The 18,235-nt window shown below is 33.6% G+C and overlaps 1 protein-coding gene across 1 annotated transcript in view; it reads left to right on the top strand.

Moving 5' to 3' along the window:
- Positions 1-387: 387 nt before the first annotated feature.
- LOC124362825 (serine/threonine-protein phosphatase rdgC-like) overlaps positions 388-18,235 on the top strand; it is a 33,768-nt gene continuing 15,920 nt past the window's right edge. The window contains exons 1-5 of the mRNA XM_046817661.1: positions 388-757; positions 4,220-4,347; positions 7,951-8,053; positions 13,915-14,072; positions 17,902-18,069. Of these exons, the coding sequence (XP_046673617.1) occupies positions 508-757; positions 4,220-4,347; positions 7,951-8,053; positions 13,915-14,072; positions 17,902-18,069 (807 nt within the window). The 5' untranslated portion in view covers positions 388-507. The remainder of the gene's footprint in view (positions 758-4,219; positions 4,348-7,950; positions 8,054-13,914; positions 14,073-17,901; positions 18,070-18,235) is intronic.

Genomic DNA, 18,235 nt, shown 5'->3' with positions numbered 1-18,235 from the left:
TATGATCAAGTATATAAGCATATGCTCATGAAAGTTTAGCGTTAGCCACACATCGGACAATATGCTGGCATACAGCCAGACTGCAATCGGATTTCGTGCATCAGCAACTGGCGGAAGAGTCGAACGCTCAACCAATAAATAGAATTTGTTTTCAAAACAATGTTTAAATAGTTTCACATAATTTAGAATTGAATTATTTTCTGTTGAACGCTGCGTATACTGAAAAACCGTGTAAATCTTAGTTACCGTGAGTTTTACAGTACTAACTATGCATATAATAATACAACGTACGTCTATATCGTTGTATTAATCCTTCTTTCTGATGCGTATGATTAGATGATACAAAATTAATGATATTGTAGTAATCTAATGGAGGAACATTGTGTTCCAGATAATGGAGACATGGCCGAGAAGATCTAGTGTTCGCCAAACTGTACACAGGTTCACCTGCTGAACCTTCCCAACTCCACCATGACCCCCCACTCACCGTGATGCCCTGACTCTACCATGCTCAACTGCGGGAGTCTTCACGGCTGCGGGTGTCACAAGAACTCCTCGGACCTGAGCTACTCCTCGGACTCCACGTCCAAGAGCTCCACTGACGACCAAGATCCCTCCACCATGAAGAAGCACCAGCACTGCCAGGATGTGGTTAAGCACAACGGAGTGGGTGCATTCCTCTCCGCCCTCTCACCCCGCAACCTCTTCCGTGGCTTCAAGAAGAACAACGAGTTCAGTATGCCGAAGGCTGAGAGAAGTATGTTCCTTATCTATATATCTCATATATTTAGTTATTTATATCTAGGTTATATATTTATTCTATAACAGCAATTACTTATAGCTGGTGTAATCCATTCAAAAACAACTGTTTTGTTTTAGAATACATATAAAATAGCTGAGCGTAAGCGAAGCATATCACTCGAGGGCTTAACAAATGTAATTTATTCCGTCTATCACGATATTTCGAGAATGACCTCTTGTATAGTAAAAAATGAAACCCAATGAAGTGAGTAATATTATTAAAGTTTTGCATGTGACCTAAGCGAAGTCTATTGGTGTAGTGTGTTTCTACCTTATATATTTATAAAATATTTTTAGATAGCCTATCTATATGTTTATATTGTTTTAGCCCATGTTAAGTATAAATATTCTATAAGACGCATTACAAAACATTGTTAAAAAGATACAACATAAAGCATGTTTTATAAATAGTTAAAAGATTTTATCAAAGAAAACCAATAGTACAGGTTATTAATAGTTGATTTATTAACCCTTATAGAGCTATTAAAAGTAAACTATCAATATTCGTATATATTAGGAATTCAGTTAATTTGTTTTAATTCAGTTAAAAGATGAGTCGAATATTGTCTTAGTTTCCATGTTTAAAACCATACATGGTTTTTTGATAACATTTTATAAAGAATATTCTATGAAGGTGCTCTTTAAATGCGTTCCAACATTCCATAACTATCTGTTTCTTGAAGTAAATATTGTTTTACGTTAAACCTCACGAACTACTTTCATAGCGAATACTAATAATCTCTCGGAGCTAAGTCAGCTCCCCAAGAGATTACTTCCTATAGATAAACAATTCTTTCCCTATGTAAACATCTCTTTCTTTTTATAAATAATTTAAATTCCGTTTTGGTCAACAGAATATTTATATATTTATTTCTTGTAAAGTTATGAGAAAAAGTACGATTCTGTGTTTTTACAGTCATATATTCAGTCAGCTCATATTAACACCAAATTTTATTATAAAATAGTATTACGTTTCCTTTTGGAAGAATAGTTATTATACTGTTAAATTTAATATAATATATCTTGTATAATGTTTATCGTGATGAAAAGTATCGTTGATTACTAGACTCGAAACTTGTATCGCGGGGTCATATATAATTATCAACGCTCAACTTCGCCTCACTTGTAAATGTAATAGTATCACCCCGCAATATGAAATTTTAGAGACTAGCAATAGTTGTAGGCTACTATAACAAATAGTATCTTAAAAACTAATCAATGAAATCCTTCAAAATTTGGGTCTAATGTTTACGATTACAAACCTTACTACAGTAACATAAATTGTGGTATTATATGTTATACTTTCAAAATGGTGGCCACTTTTTTACTTTTACTATCTTAAAATCCAGAAATCTCACTACAGAATTCCAAGAATAACATTTTCTAGATAATTTTATCACAAATATAATGAGGCGATAATTATTTTGCTGGAATAATATATGCCTGAATAACAACAGCAGATTGTTTTGTAGGAAGACACGGCCTTTACTAAGGTTCTAAGCGAATATCCAACATCGATAGTAATTTTTAGGATTTAATTTATTAGTTTTCAAGATATTAATATTTTATAAAGCACATAAAAGCTGACAGATGGAAAACTAAGCTCAGGAGGCGCATGTTCCTATGTTTGAATGTATTTGTCTTGATCTGAAAAATAGTGTTATATATCTTTGTCCTGATAGTTAGAACAGATGTTTAACCTCACGTCGTTGAAGTAGACTGTGCTATCAATAACCGCTTGGTTGATTAATACCGTTATCGATATTAGCTTTAACGACCCAAACAGAACACAATTCACCGTGACGGTATTGTGTGGTTATTATCGGTTAATCGACTTTTACTACTGGAACACGCCGGGGTCGTATACAATGCGCAAACTGAGTCACTGTGTTCTGCTGGTCCGGCCGCGATGGAGAGAACTTTCACTAGTGATTCAGTAAAAGGTAGGCTATATTTGCTAATATTTATTAACTATGCATTTACAAATAACTAATTACCTGTAATTTTACATAGTCTGTAGTTGTGCAAAAATGAACACTTATTTTGTAAAACTAATTTAGAATATGCAAGGGATCCCAGCAAGAATTTAGCTATGAAACATTTTTGTAAAACGGTACAAATATTTTAAATAAGCAAAGAATCGATATAGATAGCCGATTGATACTGTAGAGCCTAGCAATTAATTTTAAATACTAGATTCATCAAATGGTTTCTAACGCTGATCATCAGGAGTATGCAAAAGCCTGCTCCGGGAAGAACACTGCAGGTGCAACTGAAGACTTCAATTTTGTGAAATAGTGCGCAGAAATTTATATACTATAAAAACTCCATATGGAAGGAAGCTTTTCCGTGAATACGCAGATAAACTATTTACTAGTTTTATCGCGTGGCTATTGACGTGGTACAGTTATTACTTGACGCGCGATGCCTGACTCTACCAACCGAGAAGACCGAGATCTACATTCTCCACCAGACGAAAGATAAATACTGTTACCCATAATCGAGTAAATTTGAAACGATATGTACAAAAAAAGTCATGAAGTTTCTCAAAATGAAGGGAACAGATTTCTAGATCGATAGATACAGCGTTTGGGATACATCATCTAAATTAATATCTAATTAATACCTTTAGTAAGAAAAGGGCATTATTTGGTAACCTGACATCATTCATATTTGTCACTTCGTTATCCTCCTGGAGTGACAAATATGCAAGAAAACACTGCAGAAGTAAACACTTGAGTCACATGTCGGGGGTACAGACGAAATTGGTACATGCGTAGCGAGCGTTTACAGCTAGTTTCCGAAACATCTACCCTCATGGTTGTGGATTACTCCTTCTTCAAGCAGATCCACCACTGAAAATAGTCACACCCGTCTTTATGTACAAGTACGCACTATGGAGGGCTGATAAATACAGTGTCAGGCAGAAACTGTAGCTAGAAACCTCAGGGATTTAACTGAACAGCAAGGAATTAAATTAGTTATGCGTAACGCAGAAGAACGTGAAGATGAATTGATCCTTCTGTGCCCATATTTTTAAAATTCCAAATATACATACATTTGAATGGATAGAAAAAGGTAAGCTCTAGGTAACTATCGGCCAACTCTTGACGGACTGTATTGTCAGGATGGAGGTCTCAGATGAACAGGTTTGAATCAATCCTTGCATGTGCTGGAATATTGGTGAAAACTCAGAAAAAAAGAAGAAAGCGGGTGCAGTATCATTATGATTCATCTGGAGACTACGTATCGACTACGCTCCCTTAACCTGACCTGTGCATGTCCAAAATATTCTTTTTTTAAGATTGCTAAAAGTTTTTATTCAGTGTGTTGTTATAACTATCCGATATTGCTGTAAAGTCAGTAATTTCATAGTACAAATTTAGAACAATAGTAACATTGAATGTGTACTTTGCAGCGATGAAGGCGGCCATTCTGATACAGCAGTGGTACCGGAGATACTTGGCTAGGATGGAGGTACGGCGGCGGTATACCTGGACCATATTCCAGAGTATAGAATACCAGGGCGAACAAGACCAGGTCAAGGTCAGTAATGTGCAGTCAGGGCTTGATCCGTTGCATGTGCAGTGTGTAGAGTAAATATCCGTTACTTAACCTAGGTATAGTGGGAAGTGTTGATTCAATACTAATGTAGAGTTCAGCTCATTTTTACCTTCCGCTTAGTGGTGTATCTAAAATTTAACACTGTCACTCTTGTGTGAAGAGGTCCGTTTGAAGAAATAAAAAACGAGTCGGCTTCGAAGAAGCACAAAATAAACCTTTTGCGTCGTTTAAACTTCATAGGCACCTAGACTACAAGTTTTAAGTGTAATTTAGTTAAATAGTTAGTAGGAAGCCCTCTTTTTGTAGTTAGAATGGTCTCTGATGTCGAAATGATGCAAGGAGTTAGTTTTAATTCGTGTTGCCAATGTTTTATAAATCTCTTAAAAGGACTCAAAATTCTAGGATTTAAGTCTGTTACAGCGTCAGACTTTAGATACAACACTAAGCGGAAGGTGAAAAGGAGCTGAACTCCTTTCACCTCCTCTGTTACTAAGTAGCAAAGTTCTGTACTATATTTTCTCATTGCTCTATGCGTATATTAAGGTATAGAAAATTTTTAATCTTTAGAAAACTCCAGTTTATTATGTGTTATAGTCATTCAATATTGAGTAAATATTCCTTTCTTAGAAATAGAGATGCTGAATTAAATGAAGAAAATGCAAGACTAAATTAAAAGTGACCCAACAGACTTATGAAACTATAAAGTTGTGTAATGAACTTAAAATTAAAACTACCCCTCCCCGCTTATCAAGTTGTCAAACTTAGTTAGCTAAGACGTTATTTTGTCATTAATATTAATGTGAATATTACATTTTTAAACTTTCAGTTGCTATCTTTCTCAGAAGAAGTTACTTATTTGTATAATGGTGATGGTAACGTGATATTCTCACTCTATACTTTTTGTCCATAATATCGTAAAAAACAATCAAGTCCTCTTGTGAGTTTATAGTTAAAAGAGTTAATATAGAGTTCACAATCAACAGAGAAGAAATGTCCAGACTAAATAATATAACTCCGATATAATATTTTCAAACAATTTAAACTTATTATATTATGCCTTTCTCGTATTATTCCTTAAATACTAATCAATAACATAAATTGTTGAAATACATAGACTCATAAATGGTTTGATTCAATATTATATTTCACAAGTAATCCATTGCGGGTACGGAAAGTCTAAAAATCCAGTTCTTATATCATAATAATAATTAACTATAATAAAACTTATGAAGAATTTGTCAATATGAGAATTGCACATTTACATACATATATAAAAGTCATAAATTATGTTCCGCGAATATCGTTGTTTGTGTGTTGTAACATAACTGCCTTACAGTCAGTTGGTATCTAGTGTAATATTTTAAATGGCATGTCATTTTTACCCTTGTACAGCTTTAAGGAACTAACATCACAATACACTTCGTATTGGAGTCACGTATTTCCAAGCCAATAAGCTCCAGTCGCCTGTCTGACCTTTTATAATATGCAATACGAGGCGTCTACACTGTCTTTTCTACACCTTACAATTACTGTAGGCGTAGACAAAGAAATAAATTGTATTTTATTATACCGGTCCAAAAATATTAAAGTAAGGAGTTGGTTAATAATTAAGTATTATACGTCTTACTACAAACCGAGCACTCTTATAATCTTGAATGCCATTAAAAAAAGCAACCGTTACTTTGAAATGTTATCAAATATACAAATAAACATATCTAGTTATAATAAAACAGTTTTAATCAACAATGGGCGGGATTTGATAAAAATGTGAGTATTTCATCCAGCTCATGCCATGTTGTCATTATAACATTAGTAAGATATGTTACGTCCCAAGATTTCTGTTTCGATTCGGTGCTTTTACCAAACTTTTACCAAAACTTTTCCTGTCCTTCAGGAGCGAAGATTTTTGACATTTAACCTGAAATTATGTTAGCCACAATCATATAAAATGCAAAAAACCAATTTATATAATTAAATTATCAATATGGAATGTGGAGGTACGAGTTAAGGTTGAGATTTTAAGTTTTTGGAATAATTATTCTTGTTTTATTTTGTCTTCTAATTTGGCTTTACACGAACAGAAGGGGCCAGGTAGCTATTTTCTGTTAATTTCCCCTCTAGAATTTATCACATATTTGAACAGATTTGTTGAACTAGGTTTAGCTGTGATCTTCAAATTCTCCATTCAATCACTTAAACATGTAAGATAACTTTTGTGTAACAAGTTCTTGAATCAAGTCAGGTATGCAAGGCATCCCGTAGGCAATTCGGATGGTGGACTGAGCGGCGAGTATTGCATATTGAATATGGCACTTATTCACTCGGAGCACTTCTGCAGGAACATATGCTTTTCAGAGTAAAGAAAATGTACAATTAGAACGAGACATTGTGGAGTAGCTGATTATATCATCACTCGGTTTAAACTATATCAAACTAAGCTACAATTTGTGATCTGGTGTGAACAAAACACCTCGATACAAGTTACTATTACTTTTTGTTTTAGCATTTATAATATTGTATATACCATAAATACTGTTCATTATACAGAAACCTTATGTGCATTAAATTAAACTAATGTATCTCTCTTAACAGACTACCTATAGGACCGAAGCGTAGTCGGATAAGGAAATAGTCGCCCAAAACGAAAATCATTATGCAGTCAATGGGCTTTTCTATGTCTTAATAAACCTAAAGTAATTTCTAGCAATTAATCTTTGTTTTATGGTCAATTGTAAAAAGTATAATACTATTTACTAAGAAACATTTTCACATCAAACTATAAGTAATACTACATGCAATTATTGTACAGGAGAAACTTGCATGTCAGAACAGAAAAAAAACAGTTAGGTATAACTTGGTGGTTGTTATTTCATTTTATATATGTTAGTGAGGCAAAAACAGATCTAACCGTTAACTAATTCAAGAACTACTTTTACGATTTGAGTATAATGATTTATTAAACTAAGATAATTTTAGAGCATAAAAGATTATGAAATAATCTAATTAAATTTCATCTAAGATATGAAACAAATTTTATCAGCAAATAGACCATCCTTTGATTCGAGGAGATGCATATTGATTTACACAGTTTAATTATTGAATTAAGTTATTTATACTGTTTATTTTATGGTTTTATTATAAAATGTCTATGGCAATTTGCATTAAATACTCGTAGGTTTTAGCCGACAAGCGGGTGGCCAATTGTTTTCCACAAAGTTAATATTAGTTTAAAAAGGTGATAGCAATGTCTAATTTCATTTCATTTCGTTCATTTACAGTTTCATAAATGAATTATCTACATATGTTTGTATAGTATTACGTTACAAATTGACTTGCTTATTGCAATAAGAAATTTTACTAACACACGGCAGGTAAAATTTGTAATCAGGATATACAAGAATTAGTAGAAGTTCATATTGATTAATCTAAGATTCATATCAATTCCTCTAACATCGATACCGATCTACAAAATTCAAAAATTTAGATAAATTAGCTAACCTTTATGTGTATAATAGTCTACTGTTTTAGATACATTAGAAAACTGAGGTTTAAAAATGCATCTGAAAAATTTATTTTTTGTTCCAGTTGTATAATTTCTTCAACGCACTTCTAACTCACATTCCCACCAACTCAGCATATCTCCAGAAACCAACCAGCAGCGACGCTACCTCCAAGTCCTCATCCACAGGTAACAGTTACCCACTCTCGCGAGACAAATTATAATACGAGTTATTTACACAGAATTTAAACAAAGTAAATCGAATATCAATTCATGAGCAGACAGGTTATTTTTTAAGTTTAGATGATTTTTAAATGTACTATAAATAAAAATTCGTTTTGATTGTGTGATTAGAAAAAAATGTTATTTTTCGAACACTTAAAGAAAATTGACTGAGAAGAGAAACTACAGTGTACAGTCTAAACAAAATATTTCTTAACTCGTTTGCCTTAAATCTGACATGGAATCTGAATAAAAGAATAGACAGTTGTCAATTACATTCAAGCTCGTTTACAGAAAACTAACCTGTAGTGAATTTCATATTATGATGGTACAAACATTTGTTTCCAGAGAAGAACTAATAAAGCATGAGCTAGCACCACTTTTCAAGTGGTGAGCTAGGAGTGCTTTATTTTGATTTTTCCTGTTAGTCGACTATTTTAAGTAAACGAATTAAGCACGTCGTTCTAACTTAGAAATGAAGTTGAAGAGATCTAGTATTTCACATAGTCCTAAGAGCATTTTAGAGCCACTTGGGTTGAAAAGATCATTTATGTACAGAATGCGTAAGTATGGTTGGGATCCATGTTACGTCACAATAAAAACAGATAGTGAACTGAATCTGAGTAATGTTACTTAGAAAGAGGAGGAGGTCAGCCTTTTCAAATCAAACCATGCAAAGAGCGGTACAAAATGCTTAGTCATTTTTAGGCTTGCATAAATCTAGGGAAGCCTTATTCGTTCAAAGAATCATCCTCCACAGTTATTTTTATTGGTAAACACTTGTACGCCAACATATCGACACTTTCGCTACGTGATGTACCGCTCCTGGAAGTTTATTGAGTTGCCCAGGTGGTTCTTCAGTACCCAATTAAGTTTTCTATTAGTAGGTATATATTTTTAAAATGTGATCAAATTTTTGGTTAGATTTATTTATTTCTGCATTAAATTGGTTTTACTTTGTAGCTTATGAAAGATGTTAATGTACTTGAGTCTTATGATTAAGAGTGAGTTAATCGATTTGGAAAGTTAACAATAAATTATTCCAACCACATAAAAGAAAGTTAGAATATTTTGAGAACAAATGTGGATAGGAAGGGGGAAGTGCAAATAGAGAGAAAAAGGTTAAATAAGGATGATACCACTCTCTGGAGTCGTTTTCACTTTCCACCCACAACACGGTAACGCGGTACGGCTCAGAGATGTTCCATCCTCCCAAGAGACCTTAATGGGGTCGAAACATTCTACATAGAAAAATGTACAAGTGAAAGCAGAGATGGAGTACAAATATAGTTCACAAGAAGAGTTACTGTGATCGGGTGTGATGGTGAAGGGGGGAGGGTTGACAAGTAATCACGGGAAACCACATTTGACCAAGTCGTGTAAAAAAAACTCCACAAAGTAAATTTAAAGCACATCAAAAGGAACTAGTCCTGGCCTTGCGTGAATTAAAATCATGTAATCTTAAGTGAAGAAAGGGCCCTTTATCCTGGTTTATACCATACCTTAAAAATATGCGCTTTTGAATAGTTACACATTAAAAATGTAACTACTCCTCTATTATATATTTGAAATTTATTATATTACTTATAGGAACTGAGTAGGCCTATTACTTATTTTTATCAATAATAAAAGCAGCTTTTAATAAACAAAGACAATATTCATCTACTCTGTTATTTATGGAGACTGATATTTTTACAATAAGGCAGTTATTTATTAGGACTGTACTGGTCTACACCTACTCTCATAAAGATGCCGTCCTCACCCCTATTGTTCAGAGTTACCCTACAAGAAACGCTGTGAGTGTGGGCTTGCAGGTCCCTTTAATTAAACTGTCTATTAACCTCACTAACGCATACTATGTCCCCAACACACTGTACAGACACTTGCCCTCTGTGATAAGGGACCTGCAGGACGAGCCTGTTAGTGGCTTCAAGCGGCTGGTCACTGCCTGGCTTCGTATGATCGGTCCGGACGGTGCTGAGGCCCTCCTCTCCCACACTTACCGGTACCGTTACCAATTAAAACAACGAAAACATTGCTATTACTAACTTTACCGATACAGTCATTAACTTCCACTCTTTACTGTCATCCGTGCGTCATCGTCTCTGAGATAATGTATTTTTTGTTTGTCCATCTTCATTTGTTTTTACGTGTTTTATTTAGATGCGTGCTAAGACAGCATATGCTAGAATTTTTTGTGTGATTTTGATTAAATGTTATACTTTAAATTATGTATAGTCTGTCAAGTTTTTATTTTTTATTTAAAGTTTCCTTTAGTTCATTTCTGTTTTTATTTATTTATTTTTCATTAACATATAGCATTTCTTATTTTATTATTAATACTTTGTACATTCTAGATTTGAACTGGACAGCACGCACAGACTTTGTTCTATGTGCTGTCAATTTTCATGCATTAACATGTACAAGTGTTGGTAATTTGTTTTTGAAAATAAATTTATTTGAGTTTATTTGAGTTTGAGTGTTACTCTCCAATTATTAATTAATTGGAATCTTAACATCAATAAACATTAAACTGAAAGAAAAATAGCGGAAGTTCTTTTATTTTTTATCTTTCTTTTGTAAATTTACACTTGTTCCATGATTATGAATAATTTGAAAGTATAAAAGTGATACATATTTTGAGATAATTTCAATAAGTAAAGAATACACTACAAATTAAATAATTAATTTTTAATATATTCAGTAAGCTCAACTCAGTACATCCGCATGACCAATTAATGCATTTATTCAATCAACGTAATTCACTTGGCTTATAAAATATTTTAAACAAGTATATATGAAATCTTTAAAAACAAAAAACCTCTTATGCGTTATCATGTTCTAATATTTTTAAAATACAGTGGCGTTAAATTACAGTGGCATTGTTTTATGAGTTATTTGTCATCACACAATATATTTCAAGATATTTTATACGCTGTAGAAAGAGGAACGAATAGTGTTAATAAAATAAGTTAAAATCAACAACACAAATCGATGTAACAGTAAAAAATGTAATTTTTGCAGTATTTGTAGGCAGAATAAAGCTAGTAGAACTGATAACGAAAGGCGCGAGGTCAATATCTATCAGGGCTGTGAACAATGAGAGACGATGTAATTAAGTCAGAGGCCGAGTGAAGACTACAGAGAAGGAGGGTTGAGTGGCAGATTCCATCAGTTATTTCTCAAGGCATGACTTTGCAAGGAAAATGCATCTTGGTTGTGTTGGCAAACCTTTTAAAGTGATATTCTGTGGAAGCTAAGTGCACGTCGTATTTTTTACTTCCAGTGTTCAATTCAAAATTTTTAAATGGTTCAAAATAATTCAAGGATATGCTAATTATGTCAGAAATCGGACGTAATAAACATATCCAGTTTATAAGTTTATCGAGCTATTATAAAAAATGAAAAATAAATTAAAATGCATGTTCAAGTATTATGAGCTCTCCATATTTAAATTTTTCTCTTAACATGCATAGAAGAACCAATAATATATATGTAACGTGACCGATTTGGGGATCTTATTGGTATCCGCTGCCACCATTGGATGATTCCGGAAAAAGAAATAAATTTTGTACAACAACGTTTGAATTTTAAAACACTGTTTATTATTGATTAATTTATATAAATTACACAATTTCGATTGGTTTAAAAGGGGAGAGCACTTCTGAATGAAATAAGATATTGAATTACATTATTGAAAGAATTTAGAAAATTTTATACTAGAGCTACAGAGAATTACATGTTAACGAGTCTGAGGCCTGATCTTGACTGCCTTCCAGCACACGCAGGTGCCGAGTCTGCGTTGTCAGCAGTCTTATTGCTGTCCTACTCACTTCACTTACTTTCAACACTGCTTTACACTTTATAATTATTATGTCTTCAGTTAAATATTAAGACATTTTACCAATAGGATGAAATTGTTATATAAACAAATAAAGCATAATTTCTTGAATATGCTTTCATATTCATGTCGTTTCATTATTCATTCATTTCATTATTCATGCGTTCATGTTAGGTTCGGGTCGTTACATATATAAGGAATACCGTTCTTGTAATAGACTGTGAACATTAGATCCTCTACACTGCAGTACTGCAGAATAGAAATTGAATTGCAGTATAAGTTCTCAATTTCCTGCCCGTTTGCTATTTAAAATTATTGGTATTAAAATTTGGTATTTCTACTCTCAGTGTTAGTTCTTCTAGTGTTGTATCTCTGAATGCTATTTTCAGTTATTATATCTTTTTACTTAAATACGCTGATTTACCCTCAACATAACACCTTTTTTACCAAAACGCACGTGATGACCGGAATTAAAACCATTATACCTTTGGTTTTATAGATGAAAAACACTATTTTCCCACTGATTGCATAAATGATGCCTGTAGCTTCAAAATCCATTCAAAATATACAAATTTAAATAAGAAACTACTATATTGTCTCCTATTAATATTTTTTAAATTTAATAACTACGCCAAATTTAGTGATTTAGGGACGCCATATATGAAATTTGTAGCAATTTTAAATGCCACGCAATTAATCGCCAAACTTCCTGTCGCCATTATAAGAATAAACACAGATTCTCTTATTGCTTAGGTTCTTTAGGAAACTGTATGTAGACTGCATTTTTCTTGAGGATGTTAAATAGGAAGTTATTGCAACACGAAACTGATATAATAATAAAAGATGACTCAGAATGTGTTTGAGTGCGTTTAATATTCTTTTAGGTGTAGATTGAAATTTCCAATGGGTAAAAAGCCTGTGTTAGTTCAAAAATAGAAGATTATATAAAACAGTGCTAGCCTATAAATTTATTTCATAATATTCTAACTATATTTATGGCAGAATTACAGCACAATGGAACATTTAAATGGTAATCAACAACCCACATAACCTGTTTATAATTCATTCAAATGAGTATAACATTACACACCCATTCACATAATTTATTGTCCAACGGTTTATAATTGTGGGACAGGATTTAGCTCCGTGCGTTAACTAGTCATTGTATCAACAATGTGTATGATAAACAGAAAGTGGTCGGGGAGAATTTATAGCCTTCCATCATTGAAATGCAAAAACTTCATTCGTAAAACAGTTTACATCACATTTTGTTATGGCTCAATAGTTATACTACGTTCTTTATGATCTTTTTCGTAATTTCTTTAAGGGACACTATTGTTAAAATATACCACACAATGTCTATAAACACATTATTATAAAACGTAACAATATTTAAAAATTCTATATGGAATTATTTATAATATACTCAGTTTATGTTGAGATAAAAAAAATCAAATGACGAGTTCGAGCTTATTTCTTACGAATTGTATTTTTCAGAATTTATATTAAATAATATATAATCATGACTTACAGTTTACATACTGACAATACGTATCTACTGTATGTATAAGGCACAAAATATTTCTTTATAATTCTCATTAAATAAAATTTCATCTCAGTTAGAGTATCATTATGATACCTCAGAGATACATTACCACAAGCAACATGGACATATGATTACTATGTCAAATATTTTACTCATAAAACTGAGATATTGAATATTTAAAATATATTACATATGTTTGATAACCAGCTGAGATAAACTGTAACGATGTCATAATTGTTTCCAACGCTTTATAATTGGAACAGTGGTTTTCTGATACTGATCAATTATAAAATTGTATCTCAGTAAGTACTTGGGATATAATTAATTGATAAGACAAAAGCGCATAAACGTGATGTAATACCATAAGACATATACATGCAGGCCTGCATAAAGGTTATTTCATCTCTGGCCGTGACATAATGTAGTAACACTTTTGAACAGATACGACTGTTGAGACCAAGTTTGAGGACGAGTCGCCTAGTGATTGCAACAGCTCGCCCAACCACCCTGTAGAGAGCAACTACAAGGGCATCCACCTCGGCAACCCCCTCACTCGCCGCGACCTCGACAATCTTATCGAGTCCTTCCGCAAGAAAAAGGTTCGCTAGACTTACCAGTTATTGATTTACTTATCGTTATGCAGATATAGTACAAAATATGAGGTTACCTATTTTAATTGTTCATAATAATTTCATACAATTTTAAAAGTATTTTGTAATTAATACCAATAATTGGTGAATATTATAACCAATCAGCTGAAATTAAGTTAGTTAGTGATTGTGAAGTAACTACCTGACTCGTGATCAGCTGTTTGAAACAAAACAAAAATACTCTCATAAGATTAACATGTATTATAGTTAGACAGTTATTAACAATGAGAGTTTGAAACCCCGTGAGGCAGACCCCTATTTCTTGTTTCCGGAACTACCAGAACTTCTTGTTTCAGCCTTTTCTGCAACGGGTGTTAAGCACAGAGTAAAGAATATATCGAGATAAAAGTTTGAGTAAACATAAACTTTTAACAGTACATTTGAGCAAATATTAAGTATACCGTGCTTGGTAAGTACTGAAATGCAGTTATCAAAGACACAATTACTATCTAACTTTTACCATAAATTTAAAAACAGTTAACTTAAACCCATCTTAGTCGTCTCGAGACAGAAAGGCTTCTCAGAACTGTATATGCCTATACGTTTTGTTAATCGAGGAAAAAATCAAAATAAACTATGACACTAAAAATATACAGACTAGAAAAATTACAACGGCCATAAATGTACACTTTAGGACATACAGTATTTTATTTATCGTGGCAACAAGGGAAGTTCAAAATTGGCGTCGGAAATATAATTAACTCGAACTAGAAATATTCATACTAATGCCAAGCTACGAAATTGCCACGAGAAGCCATATATAAAACTCTATAAATATCATAATATTTAATTATTAATATAATGAAAATTCATTTATATTATTTAATATGAGAGTTTTATAAAATAACATAACTATTTAAATATTATTTACATTATTATTTTAAATATTAATCTAAGCAACATTTATAAATAAAATTTCTAATTTTTTGTAAAATTCCCCTTACATAATAGGATATGATAACAATAAATAATTTCCTAGTTTAATTTGTTTACCACATTATAAATGCTATAATTATTCACAGGTTCTTAGAGTTAGTAGTTGATTTTACGCTCAGTTTTCGGCAATAAGGGGTGGACTATATGATATTTATTTCCATGTTTTTACTAGGAACCTTTTTGGAAAAGATGCTGCAATGTTTGCTCATCACAAATCCATCCCGAGTTTGTAAGTCGATGTTCTGCAACGATGTTTCCACTCCTCTAATTTATTTATTGAAGTCTAGTTAATTTCTTGTCTTTCATCATTTAATTGTCACTGATGTTTTCACATTGCAAATGTTTGTATAACTTGGTTGTCTTTTTCTCATTTTAGGCTTAAAATGTATCTTGTCAATTTTCATTACCTACATATCTTAATCTTTGTACACTTTGTTTGTTCACGTCACATTTGGTAATGATAATCAGTGTAATATTATAATAATTTTATGCAAAGAATAATATTCAAATCCATGAAGAAATATATTATATATTTCCGATTACTGTTTTTCTTTTAATACTACTGTGAAACATTTATTCTTTAAAAGTTAACAGTTTTGGAATGTTTATATGCACTTTTCTCATACACGGACTAAGTATGCTTTTCATAGCAGTACATGGGAGTGTAAACAACGCAATTACAATACTGTGTACCATGGTACTAACTTTATGTAAGTCTTAATCAACTGAAAGCTGTTATTCATTGTAAATCCACTTTTCGCTGATAATTGGTCTTACTATCGTGCACTCCAGTATTGCTGTAAGTAATATTCCATTTTTGGTATGTGTATTTTACTATCTCATTAGTCCGTTTAGGAATTTTTTAAGCATATAAGCTATGTGCATTGTTATCACCTATCTTTGAATTTTTCCACAAGACTTACGTGTCTTTTATATCACATTTTTCAACCACTCACAATTTAAACACAGAATGTCTTGTTTTGATATTTTTTTTCTACAACTTTTTATCATCTTTACTATTTTTTTAACAATTTTCCATTTATATTAGTATTGCCGATTCTCTGGTTTATTATGCAGTTGTGTTCCAACTTCAGCCCTTAGTAGCAGAGCAAAAATCTTCAAATAGATTGGCAAACTTATTGTTTGTTATGTGTTATTTTGTGCAAATGAGAGAGCGGGAGAGAGAGAGAGAGAGAGAGAGAGAGAGAGAGAGAGAGAGAGAGAGAGAGAGAGAGAGAGAGAGAGAGAGAGAGAGAGAGAGAGAGAGAGAGAGAGAGAGAGAGCTTTTATTGCTGGAATATAATCTTAGAATTTTACAGAGGGGATAGTGTTTCTCTAAACTTTTATTTATGCAGTCGTATACGATTTTGTTCTACTAAACCAGGGTCCGGCAAAAAAACCTCCTTGATTTGCATTTGCAAAAAGAATAAGAAACATACAGAACAATTACTTATATTTGTAAATAGCCTATATGATGCCATTTTACATCACTTAGTACACTTTACTTGGTTTTGAAAATTATGTCCAATAAATGATGTCCCCCATTGTTAAGACATTCACGAAGTCTTTCTTTGAAGGTGTCCATAGTTCTTCGTGTAACTTCCCTTGGAATGGCTGCCACTTCCTGCCTAATGGCATCTTTTATTTCTTGCAGAGCTCTGGGACGATGTTTGTACACTTCAGCCTTTAGGTAGCCCCACAGAAAGAAATCACAAGGTGATAAGTCGGATGACCTTGGGGGTCAGGAAATGTCTCCTCTTAAAGAAACAAGACGTCTAGGGAACAACTCTCTTAACATTTCCATGGACCGCCGAGCAGTGTGAGCTGTGGCTCCGTCCTGTTGGAACCAAACTTCTTCTTCCTCATGGTTTAAAACAAACTGGTTGATCTTGGGTCGGAGAAATGTCTCTATCATGTGACAATAGCGATCGGCATTGACCGTTACTGTTTGTCCATCTTCTTCAAAAAAGTACTGTCCCCACACACCAAATTCCGCAACGGCGCACCAAACTGTGACTGGGCGGTGTAGTGGATGTTGGTGGAGTTCCCTAGGATTTTCTGCAGCCCAGTAGCGGAAATTCTGTTTGTTAACAGTTCCACGCAAGTGGAAGTGGGCTTCATCAGAAGAAATGAAGACAGCATCTGGGGGAATGTTTTGAAAAATGTTGTCACATGCAGCCCTGCAAATTTCATAATCTTCTTCAGACAACTTTTGGGCAACCATTATTTTGTATGGATGCAGATGAAATTCCTTATGCAGAATTCTCCTTACACTTCTTTCTGACAATCCCAGGGCAGCTGCATGTTTAACCGCTGAACGCTTTGGAGACTGTTGGATGGATGTTCTCACTCGCGCCACATTCTAAGGTGTTATTGCAGTACGAGGTCGGCCAGTTGGTTTTCTTTTTAGTGCTGACCCTGTTTGTCTAAAGTTTGACACCCACAGTCTAATCGTTTTCGCATCAGGAACACTATTACGTCAGCCAAGTTTGAATCGAATCTGAAACGCTCGTTGAGTAGAAATCACAGAACCGTCATTTTTAATAAACTCCTCCACAGCAAACGCTCGATGCTCACAGAGCCAAGCCATGGCAAACACTGAAAATGGCACGTACGCCGCTAAGGAACAATACCCCCTCCACATCTCTACCCTCACTTCAACTCACGTGGTGGCTTGCTCAAACCAGGGAGGTTTTTTTTGCCGAACCCTGTATTTTCAACCTATCAGAATGTAAATCAATAAATAATTATGGTTATCGAATGCATTTTTATAGCAACATTGCTGCAGTTTGCTATAAAATACACCAAAAATACGTTACATTTTAAAACTCCCGTGTTGTAGACACACCGGCTGCATGCAAAATACGTGGCGACGATACTCAAGCAGGCGACGACGCAACTCAAGAAACTTCCCAACCTGAATGTGGCGTCCACGGCAATATCGAAGCAGATCACAGTCTGTGGAGACCTCCACGGCAAGCTGGACGACCTACTCATTATATTTCACAAGGTAAGTTAACCAAACTTGGAATATTGGAGCAGCAGGGGCCTCTAGGACTTTGGGTTATATAAGTTTATAGCATTAGAAGTAGTTTGAAAACTTATTGATCATTCTCTCAAAGTGGAGGGGAGTGGATCTGGGACGATGAGTCTATTAGTGGATACTTACTTAGTGT

This window comes from Homalodisca vitripennis, chromosome 5 (assembly GCF_021130785.1).
Source record: "Homalodisca vitripennis isolate AUS2020 chromosome 5, UT_GWSS_2.1, whole genome shotgun sequence".
In the NCBI taxonomy this organism is placed as follows: Eukaryota; Metazoa; Arthropoda; class Insecta; order Hemiptera; family Cicadellidae; genus Homalodisca; species Homalodisca vitripennis.
Note: the sequence above shows the minus strand (reverse complement) of the source record. Positions and strands in the feature narration are given on the sequence as shown.